We start from the raw sequence: 17,795 nt of genomic DNA, 5'->3' as shown, positions 1-17,795 counted from the left end.
CATGGACCTCATGACACAGCAAAGTATCAAGAGGTGTCCCTAAGGACTTGTACTTTATGGCCAAATTGGAGGTAGTTTCAAATGCAGAGAAGGATCTGTAAGATATTCATGCTGGATTGAGAAGGCCGTTTGTGTGTCTGTGAGACTCAGCCTCTCTTAAAATGCCCTTTTTGAAATGCTTGAAAATTGTAGGAGGGGAAGTTTTCTTCTCCCAGAAGCTGAAGTCTGTGGGGCTTGTGATGTGTGTGAAGCAGTTTTGTACTGATTTTAAATGTTCTGAATGATAAATGCATCAATGTGGAAAATGAAAGGTTGAGTTGGGGAAATAGTCATGAAAGGCTATTGTCTGTCATTCAGATGAGCAGATGAAAGTGAAAAAAAAATTTAAAGGGGAGTTTTTGAAACTTACAACTCAGTAAGACATTGTTTTCCCTTCCTAAGCTACAACTACCCTTCTTAAATACTTATCACATAGATCTTTCTGTATAAAATCCAGGGTTCCAGGCATCCTCTTGATCCCCTAATTAGCCTGTGATTGTTTTGCTTGTACACCAATAGCCCTAATCTGGAAATGTACAACAAACAGGTTCTGCATGCCATCTTCAGAATAATATATTTGTCTACTTTTGAAGTTGCAGCAGGCACCTTAATGTATAAATTTTGCTTTCTACTATTTTTAATCTTTTATGCAATTGTGAATTATTGACTGGCTAAAACCAACATATAGTACATCTGAAGCTAAAATGGGCAAAAAAGTAGAATCACTCACTTCTACCACCTTATGGCCTGACAGACTCAACCGAAGGAAAAGTAGTAAAACCCATGCTTTCATCACTGAAGGGGGTGGATCAGACCCTGAGCACACTGCAGAAATGCAGTAATCGTAGAAGCCTGTGCTGAGCTTTGCTGGATTTCTGGTAGTAAATGCACTTTTAAAGTCCCTGTCAGCTGGGTCTCACAGAATAGAAATGCCGTTGACAAGGAGCTAGGGGTATCTTTCTGTGTCAGAATGATGAGACATTGCAAAGGTGATAAAAAGAGCTTAGGAGAAGGAGGCATTATTTGATGGAGACATATTCTTGGGATTTCTGAGCAGGTTCTTTGTTGCAGCCTGGCAAATAAACCATGAAGCTTATTCAAATGTACATTTCATTGCATCCAATCAAAAAATCAGCTGAGTTAGTAAATATTTTGGGCACCTGTAGTTTTTCATGTAGTGTGTGAAACTGAACATCTGCAATATGTATGTGCATGTAGAAGCTAATGAGTTCTAGTTATATATGGTATGTTTATTCATTAGTTCCATGGAGGAAACTAATAGGTTCAGAATGTAACAAAAAAATGTAACTGAATTCCACAAGATGAATCTGTTTATTTTCACTTAAAATTTTATCTGAGTCCCTTTGTGTTCAGGAGTCCACAAGATCCAATACACTTAATACAGCTATTTGGTCTGGTAGGGTTTTTTTCTCTTTTTTGTGGTTTATTTGAAATAGTTCCATAACAGTTGTATAAATAGGTGTTTTGGTGTCTGTTGGCTCGATTCTCTGCATTTTTATGCACTTTTAGTCTGTAGTACCACCAAGGAGTCTATCTCCATGAACAACATAGGTGTCTGTGCTTCTAAAGAGTTCAGCCTTTGGGAAACTCCATTCCACAGCTGCTGCAATTCACAGAAGTGAATTACTGACATGCCAGCCTCATAGTGGCTGCATTTGGTTGTAGAGTTTTTCCAGGCATGGGCAATTTCCTTATTAAGAGTTTTCTGCTCAGCAAAAAGAGCTCTGTTGCCAAACATTTTTTTGACACAGCATGCTAACACGGTGCTCACCAACACTAGGGAACTGATAGCTTTTGTAAAGGTGCTCATTGAGTGATCTTGCTCTTTTTTTTTTTTTTGCAGAATCATGTAAACCCAGCATTGGATTTCACACAGACCCCTCCTGGAATGCTGGCCCTTGACAACATGCTGTACTTTGCCAAACATCACCAGGATGCTTATATTCGGGTAAGGCTTCCTCTTGTCATGGAGATCTTTGCAGTTGCCTGCTCACAGTAATTATGTCCTGTTTGCAGTTGACTTTGGAGGGGAGGTTCAAAATCCTGGTATCATTAATAGCAAACTCTAGGAAGACAAACCATGTGACACTAAAACATGATGTAAGTCTGTAAAAGGCCTGGGAGAAAGCTGTACAGTTGTCTTGACTGTCATTGCTGAGTCAAATATTCTATTCTATTCTATTGCAGAGTCAAATGTTCAGATACTACTTTTTGCAAGTACTCCTTTTTGCTTAGGCCTGCAAAGAGAAGAGAAATGAGCCTGTGCTTTTGTCAGATGCATAATGGATGACCATAAACTCAGGAAGGAGTAATTATGCAGAAATTTCTGACCTGCTACCAAAAACTGACAGCATTTTTTTTGTGGAAAGGAGGATTTGAAGATCAAATGAGAGTTGATCTTCAAATTTGAAGATCAATCACCTTTGAGAGGTGACCAAGTTGGCAGGTTACTGAGAGTTAAGACGCTTCCACTAAAACTACTGCTGTAGGAGAGGTCATGCTAGGAGTAAAATATGTACAAAGCATCATGATTTACATGTATAACCCATTCCTGTCCCCTGCCCACTCCACTTCCTACATTATTTCAAGGTTATATCAGAGGTAGTTAGAGGAGGTTATGTGTTGCATCCCTACAAGAAGAGGCATGCAGCTGAATAATACCTGCCTCTGAAGAGAACAACTTTTCCTGAACTTTATTGAAATCAAGTGCTTGCCAAGCATAAACCAAGCAAGCACAGATGGAAAGGGAGGATAATCATGAAAGCTGGTGTCTGGAGTTCATAGGGATGGTTTAATTCCCCAAGAAAAATGCTCATGCAAACCAGCTTAAAGAAGATTGTGTATAGCAAGAAAACAGCAGAAACACCAATCATTTCCACTAAAAGTCAAGAATGATCTTTTAATATATGTTATCATCTGTTTTCTGTTTGAAGTAAATTGGTGTCAAAGCTCTAATAGGTTTGCAAAGGGCCTGCTGATATGTATGGACATAATACCATATGATGGGATTGTAGGATTTGCTCTTTAAATGGATCTTTCTCCTCTGTCTGAATCTAGCAATAACTCTTGAAAAAGATACTGTGGTAGTATGCAGTACAATAGTATTTATTAATCCCTATAAATCCCTGAAATCAAGGACTACCTCAGGTGATGAACAAAGAGCAGGTTTTCTGGAGAAACTATGCTGAATAGTGTTTTTGTTTATAAAAAGAAATTGCTTATTGTTTCTCATTAAAATTTTATAAGATCTGGACTGTGCTACTTCATACTTATAAAAATTCAGCTTAGAGAATTAGAGGTAGCCAGTGCTTCCAAATGGGTCAGACATGTTTTAAAGAAGTCTGAAACGTTTGAAAGAGGACAAAAATTCTGTTGAAATAAAACTCTCATTGACATCTCTCAAGTTTTTCTTATTTTTTCATGTTCATTTTGCAAATGCTGTCTTAAAAATTGGATTCAGTGAAGCATGTAATTAGCCACTTTTGGAAAGGATTTTGCTGCCGGCTCAGCCCTGTTCCTATAATGCAGTATTTTTGCTGCTGCATTACTGAGAATTTTGTTGTTTTGAGCTGCCTGTTTTTATTCCTGCATGGTCCCTGTTAGGGGAGTGCCTGACTGCCTCATGTATTTCCCTCCTGAGAAAGAGTACACATCCACTAGAAGTGCCTTGCAGAGGCACTCTCAGATTCAATTGCTTTCCTAAAGCTGCTTTGGGGACTGTAAATGTGCTTTGGGAGTATGTTAGTCTATCCACCACTCTGAGGAGTTCTACTTAGTGTTTATACAGCATTGCTGGCACAGTAGGAACACCTCTGAGATGATGGTGTTGTGCAACTCCTACAGCGTTGATAGTCTTTGATTGCAAAAGACACCTACTTTCTCTCTCTTCATCTCCTTGACTTGCTAGCTGGTGTACAGTAATTTCCTGTAGGCCCTGCCATGCCTGTTCCTTTTGCACTTCCCTTATTTCACATCTAACATTACCTTTCCTTCATGGCCTTTGGCTCCCAAACCTCCCACAATGCCAATTTGCTCTACTTGTACAGACTGTTGACCTTGCTTATTTTTTAGATGTATTTCTACTCCTGTACCCTAATAAAATTCCTCCTGTGGTCAAGCTGAAGTTTCCACAAGAAATAGTTAGCTATACATTCAGCTATATACTTGCATCCTGAAAAACTTGCTTGACAGGAACTCTTCTCTTTTCACTGCTGACACTAGGAAATAGTTTGGTTCCTAGGAGGAGAGATTATTTTCGACTTGTCTCTTTGCAATTCAATTGATTCCTTTGCCATGGGTTAATTCCTAAGCTCCAGATACTATCTCTGCCATGCAGTAATTAGAAATTGAGGCTGAAAATCAGAGCTGGTTTGAAACAAACTGGGAATATCTGAAGTTTTCCCTGATAGAATGTGATGTATTAAGCAGAGACACTATCAGGAAGTCATAATGGTTTCAGTGAGAGTATTGGCAGTGCTGCATTTTAATGGGCAGCACAATTCCCTGCAGTCTGACCTGTGGCTCTTAGGATGCCCCTGCTCCATGACCCTTAGTTCTTGTAGTAATGAAAATAATGGATAAGCAGAAGTTGGAAGAGAATGCAGTCAATAAGTAATCTCTTCCCTTTTCAGTCCTTGTTCTTTCATAAGAGATTCTGCTTAGAAGTAATTTGCATAATAAATAGATTAGTTGGGTAGGAAGGATGTCTGAAACTGAGGTGCCCTCTTGGGGGCTGGCGGTGGGGCTTCAAGGACCAGTAGAAAACTAATGTACTTTAGCACACTAAAGTAGGAAGAGTAAATGCAATTGCAATTTGTTAAAGATGGGTGTGAAGGCACTGCAGCAGATGGGTAACTCTGCATCTTGAAAGCAAAAGGCATTTGGGGGTGAAAATATGGGTGTCACACAGTGAAGGAGGAAACAAAAATAACCACGCTTTTCTCCTTCTTTTAGTCTTTTTTAACTACTTCCCCACAATCCACTTCTTTCATTCACCTTTTCCCAATTGTGTACTTTTTCCTGATATTGCAGTAATATGTTTTCTTTACTTGCTCTCTTCTTTCAGATAAACACAGTGTTTATACAAACTTTGAGTTAACAGATTTTGAACCTCAGGGTTCTGTTTGCCATACAAGATGACTGGAGCCTCCAGTAGAAAGATTGCTTAGTGAATGGGAAAAAAACCAAACATTCTCTTTGACTGTGTGGTGTCATTAGCTATCATTTGGGGTTTTTTTAAGGTGTCCTATTGAATTAGTTTCCTGTTGAGTTATCTTTTCTTTCTCTTTAATTAATTGTCTGGCGCTATCAGTCACTGATATGCACTGGATTTTTTTCATGTTGCACTTAAATAATCAATCACTATAGAGGTTTGGCTTTTAAAAGGTGATGACATAGTATATGGAATGCATTGATGGAAGTAATGTTGAATTTCTACAAGAAATTTTAAAATTTTCCACAGGAAATAATTGGCAGCTTCCCAAGATCCGTAATTATAGGACGGCTAGAGTGTATAATTAAATTTAACAGAGAAGAAAATGATTGGAATAAAGCTTTGTGACAGATAATTTTTTTGTTCTTTTGTAGCAGACAAGTCATGTGTTCCCCTACTTTCAATTTATTCCTTTCCAAAACTACTTCAGCTTCACATTCTACTAATTTTAAAAATAAAATTATAAGTTACCATTGAAGGCAGACTTTATTCAATACAGACATATTGAAATTTTTCTTACTGGTAACTTGTAGCAATGTGCCTTTTAATTTTTCTGAGTGTAAAGAGTCTGTGGAAAAAACCTTTCTCATTCTAATGAATTTGATGACTGACAAATTGGTGGCTTGTCTATATTTTTCTTCTGTGTTTCTGACCAGCTATATTCTAGCAGGACTCACTGCTGCTTTGGGGTCAGATTCTGCCTTGAGAGGACACATACTGTGTCTCATCATTTTGTTTGAGCACATGGGATTGGTGCTTCAGGCAGAAAATACAGATAAAATTAGCAGCTTTGGGTCTGAATATTAGCTAGTCACCTATTTTTGGTTCTGTCCAGGTGGCTGCCAAGTTTATGTCCAGTTCTTTGCCCTTTATTAGATTAGTAGGCTCTTCATCTGTAGGAATAATATCATTTGACTCTAGCCTGAAATTCAAGTCTCATCTGCAGAAGAAAAAGTTTATCCCTTTTCCTACTGATTTTATCTATTTTGTTCAAATATTTGTTTGATATTGCAAGTGAGATTTTCCATATAAAAGATTATCGCTAGGGTGGGAAGGCAGTGTTGAAATCCATGCTGAAAGTTGAATCCATTTTATGATGGATCCAACGCTTCTAAATTTTTGTGAGTGATGTGTAAGATACTTAGTGGTATGCTCTTAGATTTTCTGTTCTTGCATTTAAAACAAGTTTTAAAAGTTATTACAGTGTTCCAAGTAAAAAAAACCCCCAACACGTGGACTTTGGTTGCACCAAAAATTACTTTGAATACCTGAAAATTAGAAGATTACTTAGTTTATGGTCAGTACTAGAAAATCCCCCTTCCCCTGAGTTTGCTGAGCTGGTAATTTGGTTACTCACACAGTTGTAATGCAGGGACACTTCTTCCCCAGCAGCTACATTTGGGGAGGCTGAGGAGGGAGCTCTTTTGCATTTGAAGCTTTCAGAAGTCAGAGAGGAGGAGCAGGTGCTGTTTGCAAGTGCCAGTGATGCAGGCAGGAAGATTGCTGGCATCCTGCAGGGACCTTTCAGAACCCAAATGGGCTGAGTCACAGTCAGACTGTCTGCCGTGTACTTTCTAGCCCATGCAGTTGTTGTATAGGAGGCTGCCTACACATCCTTCCGTCAATTCACAAAGTCTCCTCGTGCCTACTCACTCTCTCCTGATCAGATATGAGGAGTCCAACATATAATTTCAGCATTTTCTGAAATAAAATTGAGCTTGATTTCTGCCATGCTTTCCTCCCCTCCCAGAAATGGTAGGAAAAGATGTAACTTTTTTTTCTGTAGAATATAGAGAGAAAAATGAGGGATTTTACATGAGTCTTCCTGGTGAGTCTCATGAATGAATGCAAAGAGACCTAATTGCCTAAGCCAGGTTCCCAGATTATTAATGTGTTCTTGTCTTTTCTCAGCCAAGCTTTCTATTCCACTCACACATCTAAGTGTCTTTCTGCCTGTGCTTTATTTCTTCCCAAACATCACACAATGTTTCTCCTTTACATGACAGCCCTGAGGGCCTCCATCACTGAGGGGGATTGAGATGGGTCCCTCTGCAGTTAAAGATGCAAAATCCTGGAGTGGCTGGTTGCAGCATAGACACAAAATTAGCACTGAGGAAGGGAATTCTAAGGGAGTCATGGCACTCTCTGCACAGCCCTGTGTGGAATGTGCAGTGGGATACATAAGGCATGAGTTCAGATCACTTTCCACCATTCATAGCTCTCCTAAATGTTCCCAGGTTTATGGCAGCTCTTGTCTAAATTACATTCTGATCCAAAGGGCCCAGAAATTGATGCGAGCCTAGCAACTGTCCTCAAAAGGTTTTGAATCACACCAAGGTTGCAGCAGTAGCATACAAAGATTGGGCTAGTTTTTGTGCAGCCACGGTCCCTCCACCTGCAAAGATGAGATGCTTATGCATGAGGAAAGAAAACTAGCTTTTGACTGTCATGGGTTTTCCCATTTACTCCATGTCCAGAGCACTTGTGATGTAACTCTGGCTGCCAAGCTCATTGATGTGCTATAAAAGTTGATGTTTTTCTCAGATATAGCCATACCACAATAACATTAGGGTGCCCATAGGGTATGTTTTACATTATGAAAGAAAGAAAAAATTCAAAAACTTGCTATATTCCGCAGAAACTGCAGGTTTCTGCCTTCCACCTCTGCCACTGGTGAGCCAGGGGAGAACTTCAGGAAAAACATTACCTTCTTACATTTGTGGGGGGCATGGAGGGAGAGGAATACCTGACTGGTGCTTTCCAAACTGTACCAGTTCAATGCCCTCTCACATACCTGTGACATACAAATTGAAGAGCACATTCTGGTGCTGCTGCTGAGGATGGCAGGGCAAAGGAGCCTTCTTGTTTTGGGCCTTACCACTATTTGTGGGTTCTTCATAGAGAGAAGAAGAAGAAGGTTTTTCTGCAAAGAAAGGGGGAAGATGCGAGGCAAACCACTGCATATTTATCTTTAGATGGAAAATAAAAATTGCAGTCATGCTTCATAAGCTAAGGTGTTTGTGTGAGAATGAAAATTTATTGCTAGGTGAGCACCTGCAGAACCATGCATATTTAGCTTGAGATTGTTTGGCAGTACATTTGTTTGAAAAGTATAACTTCATAATTTTCCAGGAAAACTCCAACTTTTGGAAATGTTAAGCCATCACATGTCAGTGGCCCTTTCTTGTTTTTCAATATCTGTAGAAGGTCTCAAGTTTCCTTCCAGATCTTTGTTTAAATTGCAATTCTAGTATCTTCCAGAGGCAGACAGAAATAACTGTTGCTTTATTTTAGCTTTGCCATGAGAAATTTCTATAATGACTCAGGAATGTCAAGGAAGAGTGAGATAAGAGAGAGAGGAAGCATTGGAAATTAAAAATACAGCGTTGCAGGGGACAGTGCAGAGTGAAGGATGTTGGAAGAAGACTGATGCTGAAGCTGAAGCAAATGACAAGCTACCTTAGGAAGAAAGCAAAGTTGGTGATGAGGAGGAATGAAAATGCAGTAGTCTCTTACCCTTCTCAGGAAGCATATCTTAAAGATTTGCATCTTAGACTTACCTAAAGCACCTAAATGAAGAGGGAATGGTGAAGCCTACCATATGTGATAAGGAGGCTTAGGGGAAAAAAAAAAAAAAAAAAAAAGCAGTGTCAAGAAAAGGAAGAGAATCCCTGCAGTTTCTGGATATTTAAATGCTGCTTGACCTTTCATTTTGGGTCTAAGGAGGTTTTTATGATCTCTACTAAATAGCTCTCTGAACCTCTTGATATTAACCTGCAGCAGACTGCTAAAAAGCTTGTTCTCTATTAAGACAGGATCATTTTATAAAATTGGTCTGTAGAAATGCTCCTTTTTAATAGTGCAGCAATATTCGTTGAATTGCCTGCTCTGGGACTTATTAGAAGTATTAATGCAGCTACAGTGGATCTTGCCTTTCTTTCAGTTCTGTATTTATTTCCTAATCACAATGCATCTCTGTTTCATTGCCAAGCTCTGATTTTGGCTCAGGAATCTGAGAATTACATCTGCAGTTGCCATGGGCAATATGCTTTGAGACAATTTCATCTTTAATGTGAAGGATTAAGGGACTGGCTAAGTCGATATTTCTTCTCAGTGAAGGAGAAATGTTTCTGTCTGGTGGCTTCAGCCTCCTGGATTTTGATGACTAAGCTTTTGAAGATACCTGTCTTCAAAATTTTGCCTTTTGTCAGTCATTAACTCTTAGATGCAGGTATAAGCTGCACTACTGAAGCTGATGCAGACTTTAAAACCCATAGTAGTCAAGTGTGGAAAATCCTTCACGTAGTCCACTGCCTTCTGAGGGTCTATTTTGGGATCCTGAGGTAGTGACAGACTCAATGAATAATTCAATGGAAAATCATAAAGGCACACTGCCATAAATTTAGAAAATCTTTTTGATTTTGAGGTTGGTGTCTTCTAAGGAGTTTTTCTGCTGCTGGGAAATTTGCATTATTTCCCTGTGATCTTGGCATGATACTTAAATTTATTTTATTTTAAATTTAAAAATAACTTTTAATGGGTTTATTTATTAATTTTGCATATTTATATTTTATATATTTTTTCTTTATTATAAGTTTGGGGTTTTTTTAATTAGATTTTAAAACAAATTTTTATTGTATGGCCAGGCCACAGGCCACTTGTTAAACCTCAGACTGTTTTCCTCATCCCATCCATCCAGTCTGTCAAGATCCTTCTTCTTACCCTCCAGTAGATCAGCACTCCCATCCACCTCGGCATCATCTGTGAACTGACTGAAGGGGCACTTGGTGCCCTCACCCAGATCATTGACAGAGGTGTTTAACAGGACTAGGCTCAATACTGATCCTTGGGGTGCACCACTTGTGACTGGACACCAGCTGGATTTAGTTCCATAGATAGATGGAAAAATATAGTAAATAATTTAAAATAATAATAACTGTACAGAACTGTATTCTACTACTAATACTGTCAAATTCTCATGCCTTAACAGGCTACAGACTTGCATTTGTAGAACTGTCAAGAATATGGATAATACTGATTTCCTAGAAGTTTCACCTCCTTACATTTTTAAAAAACATTTTTCAACCTCTTCCTCTCTCCTCTCTGCTAGTTAATTAATCTCATTCATTTTCTTCTTATTCTATGCTTCTCTCACTCAGTTTTTCTTTTTTTCCCTTCCATTTTCTGAGCTACTATTGTTTTGTTCTTGTTTATTTTTACAAAGAACATCACTAAGATATTTCCTGTCTGCCCTCTCTTGGTAATTTTCTTTTGTTTTTCTATTGAGATTTTTGTCTGGACGTTTTTGCTCTTCCCTAAAGCAAAAATACACATTGTTGTTGAATACTACACATTATGGTGGATTTTTTTTTTCTGCCTCATGGTAATGGGCAGTATTGATCAAAGACACAAGAGGAAGAGAAGAGGTTCTGCAGAATTTAATACTCGTGTACTGTGAGCTTATTTTGGTTTTTAACTGTATAACATCTAGTGTATTATATGCTGCATTTCCATGCTTGACCTACCCAATTCTGTAACTTCACAAGGTCTGAAGACAGGAAAAACTGGCAGAAATAGATTTGTAGTATCAGAATAAAGGGCAGCCAAATAGATTTGTAGTGTTGCAATAAAGGGCAAACCAGTGTCAAGGTAGTATTGAAGTTAGATGGGATGTGAGCCAGCAGTGTGCCCAGATGGCCAAAAAGGCCCATAACATCATGGCTTGGATCAGCAATAGTGTGGCCAGGACAGTGGTTATCCCTGTGCACTCAGCACTGCTGAGGCCACACCTTGAATCCTGTGTTCAGTTTTGAGCCCTTCACTGCAAGAATGGCATTGAGGGGCTGGAGTTTGTCAAGACAAGGGCAATGGAGCTGGGGAAGGGTCTGGAGCACAAGGAGCAGCTGAGGGAGTGGGGGGGTGTTCAACCTGGGGAAAAGGAGGCTCAGGAGAGACCATATCACTCTCTACAACTCCCTGAAAGGAGGTTGTAGCAAGGTAGGAGTTTTCCTGTCCCAAGGAAGAAACAGCTGGGCAAGAGGAAATGGCCTTAAGTTGTGCTAGTGGAGGTTTAGGTTGGATACCTAAATTCTTCATGGGAAGGTTGTCAACGACTGGAACAGCCTGCTGTGGGGAGTGGTTGAGTCACCATCCCTGGTGGTATTTAAAGGACATGTAGATGTAGGCACTTGGAGACATGGCTTAGTTAGTGCTTGACTCGGCAGTGTTGAGTTAATGGTTGGACTGGATGATATTAAATATCTTTTCCAACCTAAATGATTCTGCCATTCTGTGGTGCCAGGAATTCTACTGCCATGTCCATGGTCTCTGCTTTTGAATATTTGTTTTCCCCAAGCAAAATTTAAGCACTGTGGCTCCTGATTGTGAATGTCTGGTGGATCTGCAGCTCACTGTGGATTTTTGATGGGGAGGTGGAGGAAGATAATAGGGTGAAGCACTTAATGAGCATTAATGATAGACCTCCGTTTAAAGGAAGGTTGTGTGGGCTTGCAGCTTCCTCACTACTTTCCTTCCAGTGGTAAAATAACTGTTGTGATAAAAACGTGACTCAAGCCAGGAGTATGCTCTATAGATAGAACAAAGTGTTTTTCTGTCTTGAGCTGTGTGTTATATTTCTTTCCCTGGTATTGTTTTCACCGCTTTATGAAGGGAACGTGTCCATTCCCTGCTTATTTCTCCTCCGTAACCACAGTGATAAAGGAAATAACATTAAAACCATGTCCTTATCAGCTCTATTTATAGCATTTTACTTTGGAACAGGATATGAGTCGTGAAGTCATGAAAAGAGTATTACAAATATAATAATGAATGTTGTAAATCTGTTGCCAAGACTAGGAATGATTTCTCTTTGGATATTTATAAGAACCTATTTTTTTTCTTTCCCTTTTTACTGTTGCTGTTTCCTGCAGAAGATCCATATCTGTCAAATTTGCCTACAGATATTTAGATGCAGTAAAGGGCCGTCCATCTTACTTTCTTAAAGGAATGTGACATGGCAGCACTGCTTTATTTTGTACAGCAAATGCTAAAAAAACTGATGCTTGTAGAGAGTGTTTCTGAGGATCATTTTAAGACTGCTTTACATATTGATTACTCAAATTGCCATTTAATTTGCTATATAGCAATACACAGTGCCTTAACTATTTCTCTGGCATTCTTATTGATTGCTGTAATTCTGTCTTACATTATATGCATATATGGTGTCACCATTAAATATTTATGTGCTCATGAAATGTTAATATGTCGGGTTAATGTGAGACTCAACAAAGTGCATTTGCCAGAAGCGAGCAGAAATACATCCCCATGCTTCCCTCTCCCTCCCCCTTGCCCTTTCAATTTGCCTCTCCATTGATTTTATTACCAGTGTTTCTCTGCTGTATCTAAATCTGTGTCGAAGCAACCCCCTGCTCCAGTATGCAGATTTTATGTTTTATTATGTGAGAGATAAAACAGGGTAATAAAAAGAATGAGGGAAGTGATCTTAGGGAGGTATTGAGACACACAGCTTTCCATTGTGCTGGTGCTACTCTATCTTTGCTTCTGCTTTTGGGCATAGAACTGTAGCTCTGTCCTCCATGAGAGAGAGTGAAGCAGGATGACTCATCCAGAATATAAAGTCATATTCACATGTTTCTTGAACAGTGGCTGCAGCAACGTAAAACAAAAATAGCAGGGGTGTTTCTCTGATTTACTGTTACCCAGAGATGACATGGAGCAATTGCCTGGCATTTAAACCAAAACTTCTAGAAGGAAGAATCCTCTTGGCAAACTCTGGAACATGACTCAGTACTATTGGAAAAGGCCAGTAAAAAATTGTGGTGATAAAGTATATATCATATCCCTAATGACTTTGTAAGCTTCTGTGGGAAGTGTAAGCAACCAAAGGAAATATCAGCAGCACTGGAAAACAAACCCAAGAGATCACATTTTCTCATAACACAGAGAGCAACCACCCTTTTACATCCCTGGGTGAAGGGTTGGGAGCAGCTAGAGGCTGCCCTTTGTACTGTAGGACTAAAATAGATGCTTTTTGAAAAGACCTTGGCATGCTGTGTGAAGCACATAACTTTCCTACTTGCTGTAGGGTTTTCACTCTTTTCCCACATGTAGCTGCTTCACAGGAAAGAAGGACTAGAAGCAAATCTTCATATAGACCTAAACAGTCAAAACCAAGATCTGAGAAGGGAGGGAAAGATTTTATTGTCATCCAGTATTGAACTGCTTCTCCCGTCCACCTTTCCACCTGGTTTTGGGTGGAATTCCAGCCTTGAAGCCCTTTGCAAACCTCTATTTGCTGTAAAAATAGAAAGATTTAAAACAAACAAGTAAAAAGCCACAAACAATACAGAAAGCCAAACAAAAACCATGATGGAGATGGGGGCCAACAAGACAGGAGGAATGCAAGGCAGAGAGCAGTGTCTAAACACCTGTTTGTGAGAAAAATTGTGAGATCTTCTGGGATTCTCCGCTGCTTGGCAAAATATCTTATCTTTGAAATTCATTTTCTTCTTCTGTCCCTCATCCCTAGGCTATGCATCAGCTGCTTAGGATGAGGTTCTTGTTTTTGTAAAGTGGCAAAGTTTGTTCTGCAAAGACAATTTTTACTTCAAATTTGTTTTGACAATTTCCTTTTTTTTTTTTCCCCAGACCTTATTCTGCTCTTTCTTTTCAGGCTCACTGCTTCAGTGAAATCTAGAGTATTTTTATAACTTTTCATTTCTTATTTAGTTGTAGTGCCAAGGAAAACTGTCTCCACTGTATCAGATAATGCAGAACTTAATGGGTATATAAATGTAGAAGGAGTTATTTTCTTCCATTTATTTTACAGTGTCGCTCAATAGAGAATGCAAAGACTCTCCTTCAGTCATTTTTGCACCATTCATGTGCTTGATACAAGAGTGATTGTTCTCTGAAATGTTTTGCACATAAGCAAAAAATTCTTCTCATAATAGAGAGAATGCAGACATTTTCTTCCTTTGTGTGTTGTTTGATTTTATCATTTGAGACTACTTTGAAGACTGAATACAATGATGAAGATTCCGTCTCGGTTTTATAGATTCTTCTAGGTGTGTTCATGCCTATCAATAATTTACCTAATTTCCTTTAACCAGCACATTTAAAATGAAACTATTTCTTTCTCTTTGGCTTCTACTTCAGTTTCTCCAAGTCAGGGTGGTGCAGAAGAGCAACATTGCATAGCAATGGCAAAACTTCCCAGTTGGTCATGGAGCAGCACTGTGTTTATATGTTGCTTACTGCCTCAGACATAGAATCATAGAATGGTTTGGAAAGGACCTCAGAAATGTAGTTCCAGCCTCAGAGCAGGGAAATCTCCCACTTGACCAGGTTACACAAAGCCCCATCCAGCCTGGCCTTGAACACTTCTAGGGGTGGGGCATCCACAGCTTTTCTAAGCAACCCGTTCCAGTGCCTCACCACCCTCACAGTAACAAATTTCTTCCTAATATCTCATCTAAACCTACTGTCTTTCAGTTTGAAGCCATGACATAAATGGCATAGGTCATTTAGCTGTGGGGAAGACTAAGGTTTATTAAAATACATTTTCCTGAATTCCCCATACAGTTTCCTAGACTAGGTCTGATATGCCCTGTAAATGTTGGATGTGGAGAACAGTGTCGCAGCTCATGGGTTCTTCAAACTGATTGTTTTCCATTTTGATTCCACCTTCAGATTGTCCTGGAGAACAGCAGTCGAGAAGACAAGCATGAGTGCCCATTTGGCCGAAGCAGCATTGAGCTGACAAAGATGCTGTGTGAAATTCTCAAAGTAGGAGAGCTACGTAAGTTGATCTGTTTGCCCTCTAAGAACTGTGGAGTGAGTTCAGTGACACCTGAGTTTTTTCAATGCAAGGATTTTCTTCCAAGAAGCATTTTTGGGTATAGATCCATATAGAACACTGGCACTCAGAATGACTACATCTATTTTCTCTCTCCTACTGGTTTGTGGCATCACAGGGATGAGGGTGGAATAGGGGAAATGGGCACCTATTCTTTGGCTCTCTTCTATGAGAAGCAGGAAAGTTGCTTCATTTCTAGGGGAGTCAGTTAATTTCCCATCGGGTGATTTGGTGTAGGAAACTTCGTGGTTGTTACATTCCACAACATTGTCCATAGGTTGGTTTTATATAAGTATCATGGTCATTCTTTGTTGGATTGCTAATCTAAACTGACACATCCCGTTTTCTCTTAGATACCTGAAACTCTATCTAAATATCAGATGATAGACATAAAATTTACTCTGAAAGTGTGATATTAATTACTGTGTTTTAATACAGAGTAAACAAGTTGTCTTTGGCTTCAATTACAGTCCCTTGACAAATTGTTAGATACTATCAAACAGAAGAGCACATCTGTATCTTCATTAGTATAGCATGTTGGTATTTATTGATATGTATAAATTTCAGTTACCCACCAATAATATTTTGGATCCAGCGCAGTCTGTTTTGGCAAGCTCTACCAACAAGTTTCATTTTCTCCTTGCAGAAGCAGGGGGCAAAACTGAGATGCTTTGCCTCCCTCAGAGACATCTTCCTTTTGAATTTTTTTCCCTAATAAAGGTCTTTTTCTTTTATCTTTACACCCATGTTCATGAAATGTAATGAGAGAAGAGCAATGTAAAAGGCAGCAAGAGAGCCCATAGGTATTGTTGTTCCTACTAGCCCTGATGCCAACAGGCATCAAAAGTTGTTTTAAAAGTATAATTTGGCTGATACACTTGAAGTTTTTAAATGTAATGTCTTGAGAGAATTTATTGACAAAAAAAACCCCACAACTGCCTCTGTGCAATGCCAGGATAAAACCTGTGCATTTCTTGCAGCTTCCAAATTGATATTTGTGTTTGACAGACCGAGACAAATGAGACAATATTGGCTTTTGAATACCATCCTAAGTAAACCAGAGTTATTAAGGACCACATTCACTATGTCTATAAATAAAGAGTTTAGCAACTATTTTAGCTGTTTGGCAATGATAGTGTGTTGTATAAGGTTCAGACTGTAGCAGACACGACTCTTTAAAATAACCTTACTGCTGCAGTTGAGGTGTCTAATGCCAAATCACGCATGACAGATCTGCCTGATTTTTTTCTGCTGGTAAATGTAGGAGGGACATATGATCTCAATAAAGCTGTAAGCCTACTTGAAATAAGTGCTAAAGATCAATTTTATTTTTACAAAATCACAGAAGAATATCTAAAATCCAAAGAATAGTTATGTACACATTGTGTTTTAATGCATGTCCCATCACTTCATGGGACTTTCACTGGAATTTGTTGCTAAAAAAGATGATTGAGCTTGAAGTTAGCCAGGTGTATCAGATTTCATCCTTGCTGTGCGAGAAGTCATTCGATAAACTTATTTTTTTGCCATAGACAGGTTTGGCATCTGTATATTCAGGGGGCTGTATGTTGAGGATTTGCTTTGTATGGTACTGTTTGTCCTGATTGCTTCTAACTTCTGCAGATAGATCCTTTCATGTTTTAATTTCTTCCTTATCTTTTTTTTTTTTTTTTTTTTTTTTTAAGTGGGGACTGTGAATAAGCTAAGAGGAATTGGGGTAGGAGCTCAGTTACCATATCTAGAAAATACCTTTGTTTTTAAAACAAAAGGAATTTTGATATTTTAAAATCTGGTATTTTGTTTTGATTGTGGGTTGGTTGTTTGGTTTTTGTTGTTTTGGACATGGGGTGTTTGTGGGTTTTGGGTTGGCTTTTTGGTTTTTGGGTTGTTTTTTGGTTTTTTGTGGTTTTGTTTGTTTGGTTTTGGGTTTGTTTGTTGGTTTTTTTTGTTGTTGTTTTTTTTTTTTTTTTTGTTAGAGTAGTTCTGTGGTTTGAAAGTGTGGGGTTAAAAAGAAAATGAAAAGGTTCCCTGAGGATAGCTCTGGCTAAGGGATGTTACCTGCTAATGTTCTGAAGGCTCTTGTTTCAGTGTTGCTGAGGCTGCAAGCCTCTGGATGCTTGGTGTGCTGAAGTGCAGCAGGCTCCCGTGGCGGTCATTTATAGGTGTGGGATGCTGTAAATGTTATGGTGCTAAGGAGAAGCATACTGGTGCTTCTGTTGATAGAAACCAGATGTAGCATGACTGACTTCTGTAAAGTCGTGCTGATCTACACCCACAGAACATCTGTCTCTGGATGCAGCAGTAGGTCTGTGTCGTGGCCTTATATTCACAGAGGACACAGTTAAGGTTACTTCTAACTCATCTTGACAATTCACCTGTTCACCAGTGTGCTTCCTTAATGGTTTTGTTTATGTGGAACTCTAATTGTCATTTGAAAAGGCTGTAATAAAATACACCTTTAAAATAATATGCAGAAAATTAATTTCCTGAAAATGGCTGTCACGGCTGCACATCTAAATGACCTGTGATCAGCAGTGTATTTTGATAAGAAATGCAAACTAGAACTGACAGCTCAGGACAATGTATGTTAAGGTTTATGCTTCACTTGATATTAAATACTGTATTGCTGAATAGGATTGGACATCT

The 17,795-nt window shown here is 39.0% G+C and overlaps 1 protein-coding gene across 2 annotated transcripts in view; it reads left to right on the top strand.

The window, feature by feature from the left end:
• The window catches only part of ELMO1 (engulfment and cell motility 1), a 302,214-nt gene that overhangs the window by 139,232 nt on the left and 145,187 nt on the right, over positions 1 to 17,795 (top strand). For both annotated transcript variants that reach the window (XM_058027258.1, XM_058027263.1), the window contains 2 exons: positions 1,904 to 2,008; positions 14,984 to 15,092. In XM_058027258.1, coding sequence (XP_057883241.1) covers positions 1,904 to 2,008; positions 14,984 to 15,092 — 214 coding nt within the window. The remainder of the gene's footprint in view (positions 1 to 1,903; positions 2,009 to 14,983; positions 15,093 to 17,795) is intronic.

This window comes from Melospiza georgiana, chromosome 1 (genome assembly GCF_028018845.1).
Source record: "Melospiza georgiana isolate bMelGeo1 chromosome 1, bMelGeo1.pri, whole genome shotgun sequence".
In the NCBI taxonomy this organism is placed as follows: Eukaryota; Metazoa; Chordata; class Aves; order Passeriformes; family Passerellidae; genus Melospiza; species Melospiza georgiana.
This window is presented reverse-complemented; position numbering and strand designations above follow the sequence as displayed.